General features: G+C 50.1%; 1 protein-coding gene across 1 annotated transcript in view; it reads right to left on the bottom strand.

Moving 5' to 3' along the window:
• The window catches only part of DNAH14 (dynein axonemal heavy chain 14), a 174,992-nt gene that overhangs the window by 114,801 nt on the left and 38,881 nt on the right, over nt 1-21,310 (bottom strand). Inside the window, exons 12-20 of the mRNA XM_045859402.1 lie at nt 20,959-20,992; nt 20,768-20,865; nt 19,227-19,393; nt 18,145-18,489; nt 17,297-17,638; nt 13,821-14,190; nt 12,163-12,353; nt 2,379-2,627; nt 1,756-1,877 (exon numbers count right to left, since the gene is read on the bottom strand). Of these exons, the coding sequence (XP_045715358.1) occupies nt 1,756-1,877; nt 2,379-2,627; nt 12,163-12,353; nt 13,821-14,190; nt 17,297-17,638; nt 18,145-18,489; nt 19,227-19,393; nt 20,768-20,865; nt 20,959-20,992 (1,918 nt within the window). The remainder of the gene's footprint in view (nt 1-1,755; nt 1,878-2,378; nt 2,628-12,162; nt 12,354-13,820; nt 14,191-17,296; nt 17,639-18,144; nt 18,490-19,226; nt 19,394-20,767; nt 20,866-20,958; nt 20,993-21,310) is intronic.

The raw sequence follows: 21,310 nt of genomic DNA on the forward strand, positions 1-21,310 counted from the left end.
CCATACTCCCCCGTCTGACCGGCACCTGTTTTGAGGGGCGACGTCTCAGGATGGAGCCTTCAATTGACTCACCTCAGGCTGAGTCAGGATTTCTCAGCAAGAAAACACTGCTAACACCCTGGGCCAGACCATTCTCTGTCGGGGTGGGGGGTGTGCTTTCCGGGGCCTGGCACGTGCACAACGTCCTCTATTCACTGGATCAGATGCCATTTGCACCTCCTGTCCCCCCTCCCTGCTGTGATCATCAGCAGTGTCTCCCACGCTGCCAGACGTTCCCGGGGGGGCCACGTCCCCTCCAGGAGGGAACCAGGGGTCTGAGATAACCCCGCATCCTTGCACTTTTTGCTCTGCTGTCAGAGGCTGCTTCAAAATTCCAGAGAAGAGGCCAGGCCGAGTTTCTAGTGCCCCGGACCTTCAGGGCGATCTGTGCCCCGAGCTTCCAGGGGCCCTCCCGCCATTCCCCTTTTCTCTGTCCGGGTGAAGTGCCGAGAAACACAGCTCGGTAAAAATCCTACCAGAGAGGATACTGCAGCCCGCGCCCCCCTACGCACGCTCCCGGGGCCTCCGGGGTCTTCCGGTGCAGCTCTCAGTGTGTCCGGGAAACAGCGCAGCATTCCCCACCCCCACCGGTTCCCTTTGGAGAACCCTCCCCTCTCAGGAGCCTCTCTCGCCTCCTCTCTTTTCCACATCCCCCCCCCCGCCCCCCGGGGTCAGGGCCCACTGTCCTTCTCCGTAGTCAAAGGCAGGCCCACTACGGTCCATTTTCCCCCTTTTCTTTGTAACTGTCGTAAAGGAGCCTTCAGCCCTTAATTTAAAGCCACACTTTTCAACCTCACAGCAAGTCGTGTGAAAAAGGACAAGTTGGTGACATTCGGAACCCCCTTACCTAGGAGCTTGGCGTCTCCGCTAACTAAGAAGCGTTTAGTTTGAATTTAAGGCACTAAGCTGTGGCCGTGAAGGGTATACCCCTGTGTGTTGGGTTCCCCCCCGCCCCCCAAGGACTATCAGAATAAACACAGATTAACACACGAGTCTAAGGCATCGAAGAACTGGACACATATAGCAAAAGTGGATGCTGTTTCCCAAGAGATAATAATAACCTGAACACTTCTCTTTGGTAAACCTCTAGTAGTTCCCCTTTTACCTCTAAAATGAAGCTCAAAATGCTTAAGCTGATACGGGTTTCTATCATCAGCTGGAACACGCCTCAGAGACAGACACCCCTGGCTTCCTCCCTTATTTCAGAACGGCCCTGAGCCTGCCCGTGGGGCCGCCCGCCCGCAGTGTGAAGTCTGCCTGGGCAGCCCGTACGCCTCGGCTTACGCACTCGTAACACCAGCCCCTCTACAGGGAGACCAGTGAATTCGAGTGCTGGCGACAAAAAAGGTAAAATTTTAAACATTGCCTAGGCCCTCTATCCTTTCACACGCACGGTCCAGGGTGACAAACTACCGTTTACGTGCGAACGCCGTGAAAACACGTTCAGTGCCCACATCGGCAGGCACCACCCTAGCACCCCAGGACCGAACACACACATACTGTGGCTCAGGGACGACAGTGCTGCCTCTGACATTTCTCCCCGCTCCTGGATAGCTTTCTACCAATACCTGAAGGAGAAGAGTTTAAAAATGATATTTGCAACCTTTCATGAAGGAAACGAACATAATAATGGTTCAGGAGATTACAGTCCCATGCCCGCAGAAAGGATTCTTTTTTTTTTTTTTTACCTGAATGTAGCATATTTTAAGTGTTTACCTTTGTATTTCTAGAGAATTAAAGACTGGTTCAAGAGAAAGCCACGATCTTTGACAGTTCACCCATTTCTCGAGCGTGTACGAGAAGAGAGCCAAGTTCTGGTCCCATTTATCCACAAGATGCTGCAATGACAGAAGCACAGAAATCTGAACATGGGAAATTACACCAGTCATAAAACAGACACTGAGGTCAAGCTCAGAAGTGACTGTCAGTCACTGACGTGCAGGAAGTAATCAGTGGAGGGTCCGTGCATTAACATGACCCCCCCACCACTGCCCCACCCCCCACCCCCCCAAGGGGCTCCAGCTCAGGTGCCTCTGCCCTGTGGGGGTTTGTAGCAGCGGGGCGGCGCTGCTGGTACAGTCCCACCTTAGGGGGTGCTACTTTTGTCCTCGCTGAAGGACCCTGCCCAAATTAAATGTCCCAACAGTTCCTCCTGAGCGATGAATAAGGTTTCCATGAAAAGTTGTTTTTGCCAGTTTGAGCACTAAATATTCAATCCACTTCTACATAAGTGTACGACGAATGAGTTACTCAGTTCAAAGGCTCACAAGAGCGCGAACACTTACAGTGGCACAAAACTGCAGACAGCTTCAACATTCTCCCTCTGCCGAGCTATCTACCTTAATGGGCTCGATGTAGGAGGACCCCTTGACTGTGGCCAGCGTCATCTGAGACTCCTCCAGCTGAGCCAGCAAGTCGTCGAGGGACGAGATGATGAGGATGGCGCCGCCGGTCTCCGTGTGGTGCAGGACCAAGTGCAGCGGGGTCGTGTTCCAGAGGTCGACGACCTTAAAGAACATTTTCTCAAGAACGCTTTCGCGGGTTGCCGCGGTTGATATTTCATTTATTTCACTTTCGTACTGAAACATCTGAAATGAAAAAAAAAAAAGAAAACCCACTTTTTCATATCCAGTGGAGCAAACAGTTCCCGACACACTCCAGGCGGGAGATTTAAATGAGCGTGTCGCAGGTCCCGAACCCCGCGGTTGGGCTCATGCCCCAGCCGCAGGCGTGCTGGCTGGACCTCCGCGGCCCGGCCCCCTCGAGTTCGTCACTGTCCCCTTCACATTCTTCATGCTCAGTGAAGACCTCTAGCCGCAGTGTCCGCGGCCTGGGACTCTCATCAGCGGAAGACTAGTTAACAGCACCCGCTGTGTGTGTGCGACCGGGATTATTTCCTCCGACTCTGTTTTCTCTGTGCTAATGTCAGCTGTTAATTGTCTTGTGATGTGCTTGCACTTTGTACAGTAATTCCTGGGACGTGATCTTATCCAGGGGAATGTTACTCCAATGAAGCCAGTCTCCCATGGCTTCCCTCTCTCTGCCACCTCTTTCAATGAGGGTAAGGTTTTCTCCAAGTACGTTAGTGGAGTTTACATAGGTCTTCTTTCCATGCACCCACAGGACAAGACTGTGATACAAGATCTCCGGATTCAGTTGCTATGACAGAAACACTTGGGGAGTGTCTCATCTGCACAACTTAGAACTATCGAGCCGGACCGACCGCTTTCGCCCCTGAAACGAGACCCTACCCCTGTCCTCCCATGTCACTCCTGTGGGGTCAAAGAGTGATACCTACTCCCTGCATCTTCTGAATGCGGCTCGGTGGGGACCATGAACAAATATGAACAAAGTTTTCATCACGTCTTTTATGCAACTGCCAATGGATGTAAGGATGGCGGCATCAGTTGGCTGTGTGTGGCCTTTAAGGAACAGCTTTGGCAAAGAGGCTCACCCTTGACACAGGTGACTCAGCTAAAGGCAGACGGGAAACCACAGGACTCAAGTTTCTGCGCTGAAGAAAGAACTTTGTGCCTAACTCGGACATATTGGAATTGCTAAGTACTACTAAATCCAGACACTGATGACATCTAAAGTGGAATTGCAACCAAGTGGACCTAGCCCCTTCTTCACGGTCAAAGTTTGGGAGCTGACCAAACAAATGGTCAGATTGTTACAGGGTGCAGCCAAGGTGGGGGGGCCAAATAGGGATTTGGAATGGGGTCCAGAACTCAAGGTGTCCAGGAAATATTAGAATGTCCTCACCCCCTTCCCCCACAGGTGTGAGTTGTGGGGAGGACAAATGGAGCAGGGCCATTGAGAGCTGTTTTGCATAGCAACAGTTTTGCAGCTAACCTCTGGCGTGGTCACTTAATGTATCTATAACCTTTAATTGGTTACATTGATATGTTAAATAGCTGTGGCCTTGCTCTGAGACAGGGGGATGGAAGTAAATCCCCCCCCCCCCCCATGTAATTGCAGGGCAGGACCCCCTGGTTACAGCGCCTGTGTGGGAGCTTGGAGATGATTGGCTCCATGACATAGGGCCACGCCTGCCCAGACTTACTATGGCAGCCCAGTAAAGCTGGAGGGATATGGGAGTGCTGGCAAGTGTAGCCAATTGTGGGAGGAGTCGGAAATGGGGCTGCAGAGGAAGATTGGCGTGGGGATTTAAACCCAGAAGCGGCAGCCATTGGAGGGAGAAACATGCGGTTTTGGCAGAGTGGGGACTCCTGCAGCCATTGTGCAGGGAGAACCACTTGGCTGTGGCAGTGCAGAGAGGGGACCCCTCGGCTGTGACAGTGAAGAGAACCATGCGGCTGTGGCAATAGAAAGGAGAGCCACGTGGCTTTGCCAGAGTGGGGACCCCCACAGCTTTATTTAGAAGGGGGAACCACCACCCGGCTTTAGCAGAGACCCCAGCAACAAAGCTGATGGTGCCAGGAACTGAGGGAGGCCAACCAGCCGAGACGGATTACTGAGAAGAACCGGGGGCTGCCTGAGCCACAGACTTCTATTTCTTTTCCTGAGATACGGTACCCCAGACTGGGCAGAGGGGGAAGGAAGGACTGTGTGTGCTTGTGGGTGTTTTAAGGGGACTTTGGGATTTTGATGAAGACATTAGGTCACTACTTTAAGCCTGTATAGCATTAAACAAACATTTCCTTTTTTTCTCACAGATCTCTGGCATTGAGAGAGGTCTTTCCTATAAGGCGGCGGACATAATAAACCTGGGGGTTCCTTTCAGTAACAGTATATTGCCCCTTGGTCCCCTGTGTTCTGTAACAGTTTTTGGCGACCCAGATGGGACAATATTGCCCATGGCAGACCGACCCCCTCACGTGCGAGAGAGGGAGACTTCGGGGTTTCCCCATCTCCAGAATTTCTCTGCGCTCCTCCTGAGGGCATCGGCCACCTATCACGCCCAGAAAGGAGAAAAGGAAACAAAACAGGGAGGGAGCAGAGACGTGAAAGTGTTCTGGTTGGAAACTGGTTTCTGAACACCGTTTTGGAACAATGGAGCTGTGGGTGATGGTTGGTTAGCGGGCTGCTCCCAGGTGGCCCCTGTCTGCTTATTTACAGTTTCGGTGAGCCCAGGTGGCACTAAGGGAACCTGCACTCAGGTGTGGGGAGGAAGCAAACCCCTAGGCTCTGTAAGCCGAGCCTGCATGTATGCTGGGGATCGGACAGCAAACCATGTGGGTGCACCGCCATTTTGGGTAAAATGGAGGATGAGCCACGTGAGTGCCCCACCATGGAGAGTGGGTCGTGCATGGGTGTCGCCATCTTGGATGACACGGCGTGCGTGGACGCCGCCATCTTGGATGACTCAGCATTCATGGGTGCTGCCATCTTGGAACTGGGCAAGGTGGTGGCTAAGGGTTCTCTTCAGATTACGGGCTGTGTGTGGCTGCTGTTGTGTGGGCACTGCACCAGTCAGCTTCTCTGTGCAACTGGTTCTGATAGGGATGGCTCTGGTTCTGAAGGTCATGAACTAGGGTCCATGGGTGAGCATCTGATATATAGGGTGTTTGCAAGGTCTGAGCTTCAGAAAACTGCAGGATGTCCCTGCGAATCTAGGGACTTTCAGTGGAAGGTACCTGTAGTGGTAGGGACCTTTGGCTGCCAGATACTGAGTTTGAGTACTGAGTTTTAAGTACAGTCCTTCCCAGTGTGGAAAAGGAACAGGGATTAAAAGAGAATGATGGTTAAATCTGGATGAGTAGAAATATGTATAAAGGATGTGAAAGTTTTAAACCTGGAGTAAAGGAAACCTCAACTACCTGTTTTCTGGTTTCATGAGAAAAGAGCAAATATCTCAAATTTTCTCAGAAACCTTCTGGATTGTAAGACCTAAGAAAGGTCACTGTAACTGGTTGGGGAGAATGCATTTACTGCTTGGGACCAGGAAGGGCCATTTGGGGCTGATGAGTGTTTCAGCCTGAAGCAAAGGGGGCATGTCTCTGCCATGAGGCCGGATCTGGAAGGAGCAAGTCTCTGCAATTTGGTTCTGTTTCTGATCAGAAACCTGTATCTGAAGACCTGTTTAAGGTCACCTGTAAGACCTAGGAAAGGTAGCTGTAAGACCTAAGAAAGGTCACCTGTAACCAGTTGGGGAGAATGCCTTTGCCACTCGGCACCCAGGAAGGGTCACTCAGGGCTGATGAGTGCTTCAGTCTGAGGCAAAGGAGCATGTCTTGGCCAAGAGACCAGATCTGAAAGGAGCATGTCTCTGTGAGGCACCGATGGATGCACTGGTGGAAGAGAGTGCCTCTACCTGTGTATTGTTCTGGAACTCTGTGTTTTGGATTTTGCTCTGTATCTGCTCTGAACAGGAAATTGAGGATTCCAAGGCAGGCTGAAACTTCACACTCTGTAGGAAAGTTTTGAGAATCTTGGCGGGTATCAGAAGGGAAAGGATTTTCCTTTACACTTTGTATTTTTCTCCCTACCTGATCCCTCCAGAATTTGGCATTTTGAAGGAGTGAAGACATAAGGTTTCTTTGCATAAATCTAATAAGACCAGTCGTTAATAGTGGTTTTGTTAACCAAGACTTTGACTGGAATGTCACACCTGAAGGAGGCATGTCTGGGTTCTGGTCCTTACCAGAAAGCCCTGAGGAACTGGGATTGACTTGCAAAGCTATCGTAAAGCCCATGAGAAAGACTGGTACTCTGGTTGGCTGTGTGGCTCATGGCAGTCTTTCCAGGGAAGGAACAAAGGTTGCTTTCCTGAAAATGGCCAAAGGAACCTGTAGGCACAATGGAAGCCTCAAAGATTTGAGTGAAACAACTGGTACAGGCAAAGCCAGATGGCGGGTGTGTGGCTCTGCTTCTGTGCCCCGAGGGGCAGACTGAGAAGTCAATCTAAAGGTTCCCTGTGTGAGTTCCAGCAAAGCGGACTTAAAGATCATAAGTGATCCGGGCTGCTCTGGATGTGTTTAGGCAAACAGTCAAAATTAAAAGCGGGACTCAAAGTAGTCCCTTTAATAACAGTGAGGGTGATCTTAAGGAGACAAATCGTGGTTCAAAGAAAATCACAAGGCTCAGTATTGGACATCAGAATGACACAGCTGTCTTGAAAGTTTGTTTTCATTTGAAAGTTGAAACTGGGTTTGTAATATCACCAAAGATGTACAATTTACAGGTATGGAGGACCTGTCAAATTGCCATTGCTAAATGTCATTGCAAGAAAGACCTTGACCTTACAACTGATTGTCTTCGCAAAAGACAGCCTCACAGGCACAGAGACTGGTTTGGAGATTGTTGCATGATTTAACCTGTGTGTTCTTCTGTTTTCACAGGGCGTATGCCTATGACCTCATTACCTGAGTGGTTGGTTGCAATATAGGCCTCACTTAAGGAGCCCATCTTCATCATCACCCCCTGAGACTCAACGGTTTGGCTGAACTAAGTGGTTGGATTGGTGAAGGGTTCGGGCGGTCTGTGGGCTTCACTTTAGAACTGATTTTCCCTTTTCTGTCCTAATGGTTTGGACAGAAAGGGCCCAGATATCTAAAAGGAGGGAAATCCTAACATATTCCCCTCAGCCTTAGTGAAGTACAGTGGGCCACAAGAGTTTTGGGTAGGTGTAGCATGCCTTATACACCTTCCTCCAGAGAAGCCATTCTTAAGTCCCTGCCTTTGCCATTTAGTGGTTACGATTTAATTGTTTTACAGATTTTTCCAAATCTGTCACCTTCAGAATATGACCAGGATGCCAACGGTCCAGTAATGCCAGCCTTTGGACACCAAGCCTGCGACTTCCTGGTGACAGCCAACTGACCAGGATTCTGTAAGGTCCTTCCCCTTACAGGAAGGACTCCCTTCGTGCTGCATGCCCCCTTTCAGGGTACCCCTGACCCAAGGGTAGGTAGGACGATGTCCGTGTCCGGCCAGAAGTAGTTACAAAAAGATGAAACCTTCATCTGTTGTCCTTTATATGATTATAAGGTGGTTGTAGATCTGAAAGGAGGAATTGAAACAGGGTGCAACCAAGAGAGGGGCCCCAAATAGGGATTTGGAATGGGGTCCAGAACTCAAGGTGTCCAGGAAATATTAGAATGTCCTCACCCCCTTCCCCCACAGGTGTGAGTTGTGGGAAGGACACATGGAGCAGGGCCATTGAGAGCTGTTTTGCATAGCAACAGCTTTGCAGCTAACCCCTGGCATGGTCACTTAACATATCTATAACCTTTAACTGGTTACACAGACATGTTAAATAGCTGTGGCCATGCTCTGAGACGGGGATGGAAGTAACCGCCCCCCCCAAGATGTAACTGGGGGGTAGGTCCCCCTGGTTACAGTGCCTGCGTGGGAGCTTGGAGAAGATTGGCTCCATGACATGGGCCATGCCTGCCCAGACTTACTATGGCAGCCCAGTAAAGCTGGAAGGATATGGGAGTGCTGGCAAGTGTAGCCACTTGTGGGAGGAGTCGGAAATGGGGCTGCAGAGGAAGATTGGCATGGGGATTTAAACCCAGACTCGGTAGCCATTATGTACAGAGGACCATGTGGCTGTGGCAATAGAAAGGAGAGCCACGTGGCTTTGCCCGCAGCTTTGTTTAGAAGGGGGAACCACCACCCAGCTTTAGCAGAGACCCCAGCAACAAAGCTGATGGTGCTGGGAACCGAGGGAGGCCTCCCAGCCAAGACAGATTACTGAGAAGAACCGGGGGCTGCCTGAGCCATGGACTTCTATTTCTTTTCCTGAGATATGGTACCCCAGACTGGGCAGAGGGGGGAGGAAGGACTGTGTGCGTTTGTGGGTGTTTTAAGGGGACTTTGGGATTTTGATGAAGACATTAGGTCACTACTTTAAGCCTGTATAGCATTAAATAAACATTTCCTTTTTTTCTCACGAATCTCTGGCATTGAGAGATGTCTTTCCTATAAGGCGGCGGACATAACGAACCGGGGGGTTCCTTTGGTAATAGTAAATTGTCCGAGGCCCCCCTTGGCCCTGTGTGGGTGTGTTCTGTAATAAGATCTCCCAAATGGCCTGGTAATAGTTAGGTATTAAGATTCATCTGAAACTTTCGATCATAATTATTGCCACTATTATAAGGCACCTGGCTTTCCAAAGTGAGAATGGTTAACCGTAAAGGAACGGTGTTTATCTTGGGGGCACTACGGGCCCCTTCCATGTTACTGACTTTGTGACATTGCTTTTCACGTCACGGGCTTTTCGGAACCTGCCTAACATCTTGGACAGAACGGTTGTTAGATAAAAGCAAAACGTATTCAATTTATAGGGTCACAAATGAACCTGTGTCCGTGCCTGCCCTGGACAGCCTTGTGGCGTGCCCGCCTTCCCTGGGTCAACCCCAGCGATGCTGTATGTGTCCGTGGATGGGGGCTCAGTCTGCCGGCCAAAGCCTGTCCAACGAGGCACTTGTGCTATGTACTGGATGCACTGCTGGGTCTCCACAGCATGACTCAGATCGTCCAGGAACCCAGAGTTCAGTTAAGATCACCAGCTGGTTGGCCACCCCCTCTGTCGTAATAATTAACCTCTAACTCCTGGCTACAGCATTTCAGAGGCTGAAGACCTTGTCCATTTTTGTTTGGGTGTTGAGTCATTTTCATGTGGATCCTCCAAGGACTGAACGGGACTTCCCTTTTAAACCACCTGTCCACGTGAGGCGTGTAAGGATAGCTCCCCGGCACCCTCAGAGGGACGGCAGGCCCCCAGCGGGTCCCCGCCGGGCCCCTCTCTCCTGGCTTCTGTCACTCGCTGCTGCGCGTGGTCCGCCCGCGTTCACCCCTGACGTGGCTGGCCCGGAAAGGACCCCGAGAACCTAAGACTCGGACAATGAAAATTTCATTGAAATTGTGCTAGGCTTTTGGGATGCTGGTTTGAATAAGCTTAGCTGTTGGCATTGACCTACATGTCCTGAAATTACCTAGACACTTCGCTGAATTCATCCTCGGCACGTAGGTCAGTTGGGAAGCTGTGGGGATGATCCAGGAGAGAATGAGAGATTTAGGTGGAGTGGAGAATGAGAGAGCAAGAGAAGATGAAAAGATTATTTCATAATTTTTAACTTAAGCAATTGGGGGGGAAATGGAGATGCCATTACTGAAATGGGGGAGAGAGAGAGGAAGAACAGAATGTGGGAGATGAAGAGTAAGAAGTGACTCTCGGTCACGTTAATTCTGACGTGCCTTTTAGACACGTGAGTGGAGACACTGAATAGGAAACTAGGTATTCAGGAGGGAGAAGGAGGTTAGGGCTGGAGATATGAAAATAATTTTAAATATCAGTTAAAGCAGTCTTTTAAAATTGTTAAAGTAAAAAATTGTTTTTAAATTTTTAATCCCATTTCATCATTATGACAAATCATTTAGGAGAAAATTAGTGGTATAAAAATACTGTTACTGATTTCCTTAGATGGTCTACACTGACACATAAAACATCAGTGGAGCTTAGTGTAAACCAGGCATGAAAATAAAAACTTTTAACCATAAAAATCGTGAACACCCTGGCTGGTGTGGCTCAGTGGACTGAGCGCCAGCCTGTGAACCGAAGGGTCACTGGTTCGATTCCCAGTCAGGGCACATGCCTGGGTGGTCAGTGAGGTCTCCAGTGGGGGTGTGTGTGAAAGGCAACCACACATTGATGTGTCTCTCCCTGTCTTTCTCCCTCCCTTCCTTTCTTTCTAAAAATAAATCTTTTAAAAAATCATGGAAAAACTTTTTATAACAAAACCTACATGGCATATCAAATAGTTGCTAATTATGTATTTAAAATACAATATTAAGTTATTGGTAGGGCTATCCTGACATGTTCTTAATATATTTTCACTTTATATAAAATGGGATATATAGTATTTTGATTTTTCTATTCCTATAAAATATATTCTCTATTAAAATACTATAAATAACAAAACACTAATTTTGTTTGTTACACATGAAAACCAGGGTTCTAGTCACCTGGGTAATAATGGCATAATGAATGGATGGACGGCTTAACCAACACGGCCAATTAAACAGAACTGTCCGTCACGTATCATCCGCCAATAGACTCCCACTTCCCCATGAGGCAGGAGACAGTACAGGAAGAACTCTGATACTGCAATACTGTCACTGGCCAACATTTAGCACCCTGGTTGCCAGGAAATGCCTTTTACCAATTAGGTGGAATAAATAGTAAACGGAGGCAGGGAGGAGGAAGGAGACAAGTCTCACACGCTAACTCAGCAGTCCTGAGCCTGGTCTGATAATATGGCCAGGTGTTCCAACGTCTCAAGAAACACTATGTTAGCAAGAAAGAAGGGGAAGTCCTTGAAATTCTATGTAGCATTTCCACCATCTGGGAAAGAAAGCCTTGAAACTGTGCTTTTATCCCGGGGCCTGAATGCGGGAGAGGGTCCCCGGTGCCCGAAGCAAAAGCCCATAAAACAGCTCTGGTGAATTGCCTGCGCCTGGTCGCCGTCTGTTTTACGAGGGAGTCCCAGATGCTTACAGAAAGAGCCCATCAGTAACTTTGGAAAGTGCCCGATTTTAATTAACTGCCTCCTGTCACGTATCTGTTTGACAACAAGATGACCAAATGGGGTCTGGAGCAAGATTAGGATTCGGGCTAACACACCCCCATTCATCCCTAAGTTTGGGTCGTCACATTCCCCCAGGAAAGCTGGCGCCACATTTACCCGTTAATCAATCAATATGTGACTTTTCCCCCTCCTACCCCACTGACTGCGTAAGTCCTGAGAACAAAGGACTCGCTCTCTCTCTCTGGGGGGGTGCTTGGCTCTCGGGCCACTGGGCCTCGGGCCACCCGGCCTCAGGCTGCCCAGGGGCATGCCACCCTGGTCTCCAGCCGCTCTTGCTTTTCTCACCCTGCTTCAGCCTGAAACTTTGTCTTTTACCCCCTATTCTACCCAGTCCTGTTCTCTCCCATGGGAAAGGGCCACTAATACACTGATTACACACTACTAGGTCTGCTGATATGTAATTCTTTACATGCGTCGGCAAGAAGAACCAGGTCTCTCCCGTCAGCACCCAGACACTCCATACATCTGTCCCTTTTCCAAGTCCCATTCCCTACGGATTTACTTGCTCATTAAGGATGGGCCCCTCTGGCATCTCACCCTGTTTTTCCAAACTGTTTGCACTTACCTTGACCGCTAGGAGACTCTCTACCGTGCAGTTTTTGTGGAGATAGGCGGACTTTCCGATCACCTCCTGGAGGGCGTTCCAGTGCCGGGGCTGGAGGCAGGGGTTCCCCAGGGCGGTGATGATGGGCAGCTGCTGCTTGAAGTCCGTCACCGACTGCTTGAGGTGCGCCACCATGTTGTTCCTGGGCAGCCCTGCGGGCGGCAGCGGCCAGCGGGCTTACAGCATGTCCGTCACGCTTTCTACGCCAGACTTAGTCTATCAGTTATCGGTCTGCACTGAAAGAAGGAGCTTCATTCGTGCAGCCTCCCACAGAACGAACTATGCACTAAAGAGCAATGGTGACCGGCACTGGAGACTGAAGCCCAGGACCACGCTATCCGATGCCATTTGGTACCAGGTCGTCACCGACAAGACAGACAAAGGGACAGCCAGGCGCACGCATGTGCATCCGAAAAGCTGCCATAGGCTTTGGGCTCTTAAATGCCGCTGAGTCAGAAAGAACATTATGGGGGGCGAACAGCCACTACTGTTCATGAGGAAGCTATGTTGACACTGAACTGTAGTAGGAGAGGTGGGTGAGGACTTGGCTGTGGACCAGCGCTGCTCTGTCCTCCGGCACTGACGACCGCACCGAGAAGATGCAGGACGCAAAGCCTGCGCAGTTCAAGGTTCCGTCCTTGGCTGTGGAAGAACAGGGAGGGGCAGAGACACGGCCCAAGGTGGGGACTCGGGAGAACTGAAAACTACACCCAGTTTGTACAGATGGGGCTTCTTTTATAAAGGCATGCCGAAGGATAAAATGTTTCTCAAGACACGGTTAAATAAAAGGACAAGAAAATAACCTTGGTTCTTGCAAGTCTGTGCTTTGGTAAACAGCAAGATTTCACCTGGGAAACTAGGGATGAAAGAAGGTGTTGTCGGGTTGTTCTGTTCTCCAGAACACGCCCCACAGAACACAGAGAGAGGGCACACAAGGGGTGTTACGTAAGAGCAGGAAGACTACGGGAGATTAGTCCCCGACTTTTCTCTTTACTCGACTTTTGAGACGTCGTTGCATTTCTTGTCTAACTGAAAAACGAGCAGATGGCCGTGTCTGTCTGGAGTGTGGCTGAGAGGGACGGGAGGGATGTGAAGATCCAAAGCTCTCCCTTCCCAAGGGACACGCAGGCCTCCCTGTGGGAGGGACATGCCATCACGGCCGTGCCCACACGGGAGCAGCCTCTCCGCATGGACACGCCCTCGGAGCTGACGACCCGTAGAAGGGAGCCCTCTCCGGGCGACTCTGACGAGATCACTGCCCAAAGGGCACCGCAGGCGTCCATGGGGGGGTCTGGGTGCAGATGCTGCAGGGGGTCCCCGATCATCAGAACCTCTGCCCTGAGAGGAGCCAGAACCCTGGGGCAGTGACTGGGCTCCCGCTGGGGACCCAACTTTTCAAGGACATGCAGATTATTTGCAAAAACATTAAAAAATGTTTTGGCAAAGTTTTCGTCCTTTTTTTGCTTGAGAAAACCACCCTCCCTATGAACCCACACTCCCTCTTCCATCACTGATGGCCATGCCTTGGGAACAGGTAAAGACGCAATGACGACATTGCCACCCCAGAGGGCATTCTGCACGGAATCCTAGGCGGGAAAACACGAGAAAGGCGCTCTTACCTTTTTCTAGCACGAAGATTATGTTCATCCATTTTGAAACGTTTCTCTGGATCGATTCCGTGTTGATATTGCGAAGAGTGCTGTTCCTCCACTCCTGAAAGAGTGTGCCCCACTCCTCTTGGGCATCCCACAATATTTTCCTTAAGGTCAAGTCATACTCAATGTTGGAGATCTCTGACAGTGCGACCTGTGTGATCTCTTCCAGGTTGAAAGAGTGCACGTGGGCCTTGGCGTCCGAGAAGTAGTCCGGGTAGCTGGTGTATATTTTCACTTTGTTGGCGAGGCTGGCGGCTTCCTGGGACAGGGTCTGGATCATCTCCGTCGCCATGGACATGCGAGTGCCAGCGTGGAGGAGGATGGGGGTGCTCGTCTGCAAAGTCACGGCGGGGTGGTCTGAGCACTCACGAGGGTCGGCCCTGCGAGCGAGTGCGCGCCCACGGCTCGGCGGCACGCGGTCCGAGCTTCACCGAGCAGGGCCTGCAACCATCGTCTGCAAAGACTACCTCTGGCACATAACTACGCGTGTTTACTGTGGGCAATGTTAATCATGTTAGTCATTATTGCCACCAGGTCTGCAGCTTACTTACTGTGTGCCTTCTCTGTTTCGGGCACATCACCTCACTGAATCCACGCGACGATCCTGAAGGGTAATTAATCCTTTCCACAGTGTTTCAAAGACATTCTGAGGTCATCAAGAATTTCCCCACCAGCACATGGTAAGTGGAGATGCCGGGGACTGGCCTGCATTTCCCCCTCCTGACCCTGTCGAAGTCTGTCTTGCCTGTGTGCTGCTTGTCATGCACTGCCTCCCGTGAGGGCCCGACTATCACACATTTGCAACAACAACACCCAAAGAGGGGCGCACGTAATATTTCGCCCTGACTTTCCTTTGCCAAATTAAGGACAGTTTCACTGATTTATGTCTTCTGCACCTCAGAGAGCCTCGTACAGCATGGTGAAGAGGGCAGCTGTGTATCAAATAACTGTTGAAAGAATAAGTGAATTTGGATCCTATCATCTTATGTTTTCGAATCAGCCCAAGGAATTGCATATAACATTGTTCCATGGGTAGCGCGGTCATCAAATAAACACTAACAGCAATCAGTCCGTTGCATAAAATTGATACACCCTATTTCTGTGATAGTGGATAAGGCTTAATACACAATCTGTAACAGCGATACCCACGAAATGGATAACACGGTTTCCTTGGGCTCCTCCCGTAGTTTCCCATTCATTCGTATTTATGTTTGTACATGAGCTATCTGGACAGTTCCACCCCAGCTCTCAGGCAGTTCTGGGGGGGCGGGGGAGGGGGGTGGTAGCTGGGGGCAATCAAAGCCTCAGGAGCTTCCTGCTGAGCTGGGGTCCCAGGGAGGGTCAACCCTGGTGGTTTTTTTTTCTCTCTGGGTTCTGCTACTTTGCTCCAGACGAGGGCGCAGCGGTGGAAGTGGATGGCAGAGCACTGTTACACGCCCAAGCTTTCCAATCAGGGGACTGGAAAGAACAGCGCGAGGAATCTGGAAAAGGGGGATCTAACCCTAGTCAGCACAGCAGACTCTCACGCTGAACAGTCCGCTACCCAGAACCAGACCAGCCGCTGACTGGTGCCCCCGTGTGGTGTAAAGCTGAATAGCACCGCAAAGGCTTCAATCATTGAAAAGACACCGGAATAGCAGCCCAAAAATGTGCATTGAAACATGTCACCTACACCTAAGTCAACTGCCTTCTAAAGAACCAAAGTATCACTGTTCTGTGGCACAGGGGCAAACACAAGGCCCTCAGGCCGAATCCGGCCCAGCACCCGGTTTCTACCCGGCGGCAGCGCTGAGCTCCTGGCCCCTAGTTAAGGAGCAGTCACACGTACACAGTCCTAAAGTCACATTCGTCCCCTTGAAGGCAACCGCAAGGCTGATGTGGCCCCCGGTGACAATGAGTCTGACACCCCTGTTATGGGATCTAAATAAAACACAGTCTCACAGCCTATTACATCCAGAATATATAATACAAAGTTAACCTACAAAAAATCAGGAAAACCTCGACACATGTGGGGAAAGATAATCAACAAATGCCGGATGACGCAGATGTTGGAATTATCTGACAAAGAGTTTAAAGCAGGAATTATAGAAATGCTGCACCAATAAAGAGAGAGGAAAGAATGACTACTCTCGAGCCCAGGGGTAAAAGAGGAAGCCACAGCAAAGAAAACCAGAGAGACATAATGAAGACACGTACGGAAATTTCAGAACTGAAAGCCAACAAAGAAAACGAAATCTCACTGGAGCTGGCTCAGCAGCAAGATGCAGGTGCCGGGGGAAGAACGAGGACCTGGAGACAGGTGTTCACCCTGCGGAGCCCAGTCCCTCCCGGGAACCACCCGTGGCCACAAAGGGCTAAGTCACCCACGGCCACAGCCCTCTGCAGGCCCATGCAGAGGGGTCAGGGCCCAGCCCGCCGGCTTCCCTCCAGGACAGTGGCTCAGGGCCGTCCTGGTTGGAGAGGTCCCTACGGGCTCCTTCGTGTGCTTTGTGGCAGTCGCCCTGCATTTCCACACCCCCCTCCAGCCAACCTTACTCCCTCACAGTGAACTGACTGCAAAGCATCTCCATTCAGTCGGGGCCCAACACTCGGCTACACAGAGGGCGAACGAGGAACTCTGCACCCGTGTGTCTGTACATTTCTAGCAGCATTTCAAAGACTGGGATCGGTGTGTGAGTCAAGGAGTCTCCTGTGATCTCCGTTACATTTCTGTGGAGCAGAACGGGCCAGCTGTGCGGACGGAGAAACTGGGAAAACAGCTGCAATGAGAAACACTGTGCCGAATATGTGTTGGGTACTCAACGTATAGAGAGCAAATAGAACGTATCGTGGTGGTGAGGGTGAAGGGGTGGTGAGCAGTAAGGTTTCTGGTGCCCCAGCTCTTAGCTGCTGTGTGAGAGCAGGCAAGTGACATACGCCCTTTAAATCAAAGGGCCGGACTCCCCCATGGAGCCGTGAGAGCAGAGCATCAGGCGTGGTCACTGACGCAGGGCAGAGGCACAGTAAGTGTTCGGTGTGCAGATTATGGCTCGCTCCCCGTGAGTGACAGGTGAGTGCAGCCGGAACTCTCGGGACCGCTGAGCCCACACTGGGGCCCAGCACGATCTCCGGGTTCCTTGGCCCTTCCCTGCCGTGCCCCGCTCTGGAAGTCTGCTGAAGTCCATGGAGACAGTCCCCAGCTCGGCTGGGATCTGCTGTCTACATTCACTCGCCATTGAAGGAAACTCGGAATTTCGGCGAGAGGTTAGTGAAAACAGGCCCGTGCCTTCACTTCCCATTCAAGCCCATGAATTGGCAAAATTCTGTGTGCAGACCCCATGTTAGGAGCACACGGGTTAAATTATTCACCGAAGAGCCCGTGGAAAGAAAACACCTATTTGCTCAGGCCTACGTGAGACTGAGATCAAGTTGATTTTTCAAATGAAAAAATGGACACTTACTTTGGCCTTCAAATTGCCGATGTCCACCCGGAGGCCAGTGACAAACGCTTCCAAGTTGTCTTTGAACTGAGCAATCGCAGCGCCTTTGTTCGTCTGGCTCAGCTTCATAGCAGCTTTCAGCTGGGTGAACTTCATGAGCAGGATTTTGTGCAAGGCGACCTGCTCGTCGGAAATGTGGATCTGGTAATGCCTTAGCACGGAGTACAGTTGAGCGACCGCTGAGTACTCCTTCTCTAAGTGAGATATTTTTGAGGAGACGGCGTCCAAGAAGGTAAAGTGCTCCAGGAACTCTTCTATTTCCTTGGGGTCCCGTTCCAGCTCTCGCAAGGACGATTCTACAACCTGAAAGCATCGGCATTGTGGTTTGTTTTTTTTCATTCATTCCTGGTCTTTCTCTTAGTCCTCCCGTGGTGTCTGCCGATCACTGAAGCCCGGGATTCCATCCCGCAAACACCTGCCCGCCCGGGGTGCTTCTCGGACCGCACGGGGACACTTCCCCGGTCCGGGCTCTCCCCGAACCTGCCCCAGAGCCCAGAACCAGCTCCCCCACCGCCCCGTCCCACGTCCAGCTGGCCTTCACGCCGCTGCCAGGGCAGGCCTCGCAAACACTCCAGTGGCTCCGTGTCAGACCCCTGTCCCAACAGGGAGGGCAGGTGACACAGGGTGTGACTTCAGAGAAGGTTTCTTTGAGGAACTGGAGTTTGATCAAAGGCCCAAACAAATACCACACACACAGGAATTTTTTTGGAGGATAACACTATCATGTATGTTTTCCAAGTGCACATTTTATAATCATAATCTCCTAATCTTAAGGACTCTCAAGCAACAGGAACTTCCAAAATACTCACTTCCAGTAGATCTGCATTCTTTTTTTCAATTATTGACCGCAGGAGGTCCTGGCTTACCCGTATGATATTCTCAACGTACGGTAAGCATTGCGACTGGTAATCGAGGCTCGCCACGGTGAAAATACCGATGCGCTTCTCAATGGCCATAACGACAATTTGTTTGAGGTACTTTCTGAATTTGGACAGCACAGCTCTGAACTCTATTGCAGTCAGCTCGTGCACAGACGCCATCTTCAGACTCATGATTTTGGCCCTCTCCACCATAGCACAGTATTTTGTGAACCTGCAGCTGTATGTGCTGACTAGGCACATTAAGTTCCCAATGATAGTCAGGATGCTCACAATCTGTAAATGAGAGTGTTAGAAAGTTAGTCAGAATTTTACTTTAAGAGTGGAAAAAAGCATGGCCCGAGATACGAATAATTCTGCTAGGAATACGTACCAGTTGTATGAGGAGTTCCTTTCATTAGGAACCTCTACTAAATACACACACTGAAAACCTAAGACTTTAAGAATTTCACATCACTTTTTGTATCTGGCTTTTATGGAAAGGTTTACGAGGCCATTTAACTCTACAATTAGCATGTTATTCGGAGCCACGTTCTAGAGATACTGGCCATCAACTCCTTGTCTGGTCACCCTGTGCTACTGGCCACGCTCTAGGCCCTAAGAAGAGGCCACTTCTGTGTGCTGTGGGGTGTTGCCCCGTTCCCAAGACGTGGCTGCTTTGGATGGGGTGGAATCCTGGTGCAAGCTAAGACCGTTCCACTCCCTTGGGAACTGGAACCGACACACCCAGTCGGATGGATGGTGGCGGGAAAGCCAGGGCCACGGCAGTGGCCACACTGGCAAGGCGGCGCTCTGAGAGAACCACAGAGGACAAGGCTCGTTTTCCCAGGGGAAGCTGGGAAGACGGAGGCGAGCAGAGAGGAGACACCACGAGGAAGACAAGCTGGGAATGATCCTCCAATCGCTACACATGACGACACCGTGATTTTTCCTTAAATCCCTTTCATCCGAGAATGTCAGTGGGTTCCTGCTCATTCAACCGAACATTCCTTGAGAGAAACTTCCCAACTTACTTTATTTTGGTAGACAGGATCCATTTCAAAAAGGATCTGGCAGTCCGGCCATCCAGTTTTCTTCTTCAAGTCTATTATGCTTTGTAACTTACTAGATAAGTCCGTAGTTAAAATCAACTCAGTAAAGACAGACAGGCGGGGATCTTGGCAAAGCGGAGTAATCTTGGCTAAAATACAGAAGCAAAAAGCTAGTGTTTTCAGAAGTCCCAATGTAAGCAACACCTAAAAATTAGCCGTGACTTCCGGAACTGCTGGTAACTCGGGCTGGTTTATTACGGGGCGGGGGGGGGGGGGCAGGGAGCAGCATCTACAGATAAACGGAATTCAAAGGCAGGTGTGAAAGTCTGGATTTAGTATTATGCAAACAAAAGAAGCAGTTTTAGGTAACTGGTGGGTGGGTGGGGGGCCTGATGAACACAGAAACTACGAATGAGTCACCAAGTGACATTAACATGACCTGGGCGTGCTGGTGAAGAGCACTCTACTGTCGTGAGGACATTAAGATAAGGAGATACAGCCTCTATTACTAATGAGTTCACAATCTAGCTGGGCAATTGGATATTCGTGGGCAAAAAGAGAACTCTGATCTCACTTTATACACTTTAAAATAGCAACTCAAGATGCATCATACACCTAGAAAATAAAACACACATGTCCATAAACCTTCTAGAAGATGACACAGGAAAAATCTGTACGACTGAGTTAGACAAGGAGTTTCTAAATACACAACCGAAGGCATCATCTACGAAAGGAAGAAAAAATGGATCCGCTGTATTTTGTCAAAGTACAAGGTTTAGCGCCGTGAAAAGGAGTGAAAGAATACGGCACATCCTGGGGGAAAATGCTTGCGGATCTTGTCGCCGAGAAAGAACTCGTACCCGGAGGACAGGCACGGCCCTCTCACAGCTCGACACTGAGCACAGGGAGGAAGGCTGGGCTCCGCCGGCCAGCAAAAAGACGCCAGGTGACGCCTCGGATAGCAGCCGAGGCTGGAAGGAGGGCCCTCTGAACGTGGCAACCACGCGGTGTGACTGGGGGACGATGCCGCGTCTAGGGAGCTGCAGGGGCCCTGCTGTCCCGAGGCCCATGTCAGACTTAGATGGCGCAGGAGGGACTGGCTCCCGGTCAGACCAGTGACTGCCATGGAATCTCAGGTGCCGTACGTGCAGCCGGAAAAGAAACTCTCCGTAAGGTGGGGGCAGTATCTTTCTTTTGCTGTGATGCAGAAGATACTGCTTATTTGCTTTCAGTCTCTGAAGATTCTGTAGTATGTCAACTGGAAAAAAAAAAATCCAAGCCTCTGTTTTCCTGATTCTACGGTTATGGATTCAACTGCCCCGTGCTCAAGTAATTCTAAATTCACGTTGATTTACCCCGAACAGGGTGGATTTATGCCTCTGCTACACCATAACATCTGCCACATCCCGGGGTAAAGGCATTAAATGCCTGAACTTCAGAGAATATTGCTGAGGAATACAATGTATCTAAGAGAATATTGCTGAGAAATACAATGTATCTAATTAAACACGTAAAACACTTACTTATACATTTTTCAATGCCAGTCACCATGTTTTGAATTTTTATTGAAAACTCCAATCTGTTGGGAGCAATAAAGACGTTTGTGGGGAATTCTAAAAGTCTAGGAGAAAAAAAACAAAGCACATTTCAGAATAATGCAGTAACTAACATATAAAATACGATTGCTTATAATTCAAAACTGTTGACTACTTACTCATCATGTTTATTCTCAAAGAAGAGGTCTACACCTATTAGGATCCAGTGAAAGAAAGAGAATAAAAACTTGGTTAATATTTACATAGGACAAATGACAAGTTGCACCCTGGCTGGTGTTTCTTGGTGGATTGAGTGCCAGCCTGCGAACCAAAAGGCTGCTGGTTCGATTCCCAGTCAGGGCACATGCCTGGGTTGCAGGCCAGGTCCCCAGCTGGGGGCGTGTGAGAGGCAACCACACATGGATGTCTCTCCCCCTCTCTTCCTCCCTCCCTCCCTCCCCATCTCTGAACATAAACAGATGACCAGCTGGTATGTGTCAGCGCTTCCCCATCACCCTGAGAACAACCTGG

This window comes from Phyllostomus hastatus, unplaced genomic scaffold (genome assembly GCF_019186645.2).
Source record: "Phyllostomus hastatus isolate PE091 unplaced genomic scaffold, TTU_PhHast_1.1 phas_contig_148, whole genome shotgun sequence".
In the NCBI taxonomy this organism is placed as follows: Eukaryota; Metazoa; Chordata; class Mammalia; order Chiroptera; family Phyllostomidae; genus Phyllostomus; species Phyllostomus hastatus.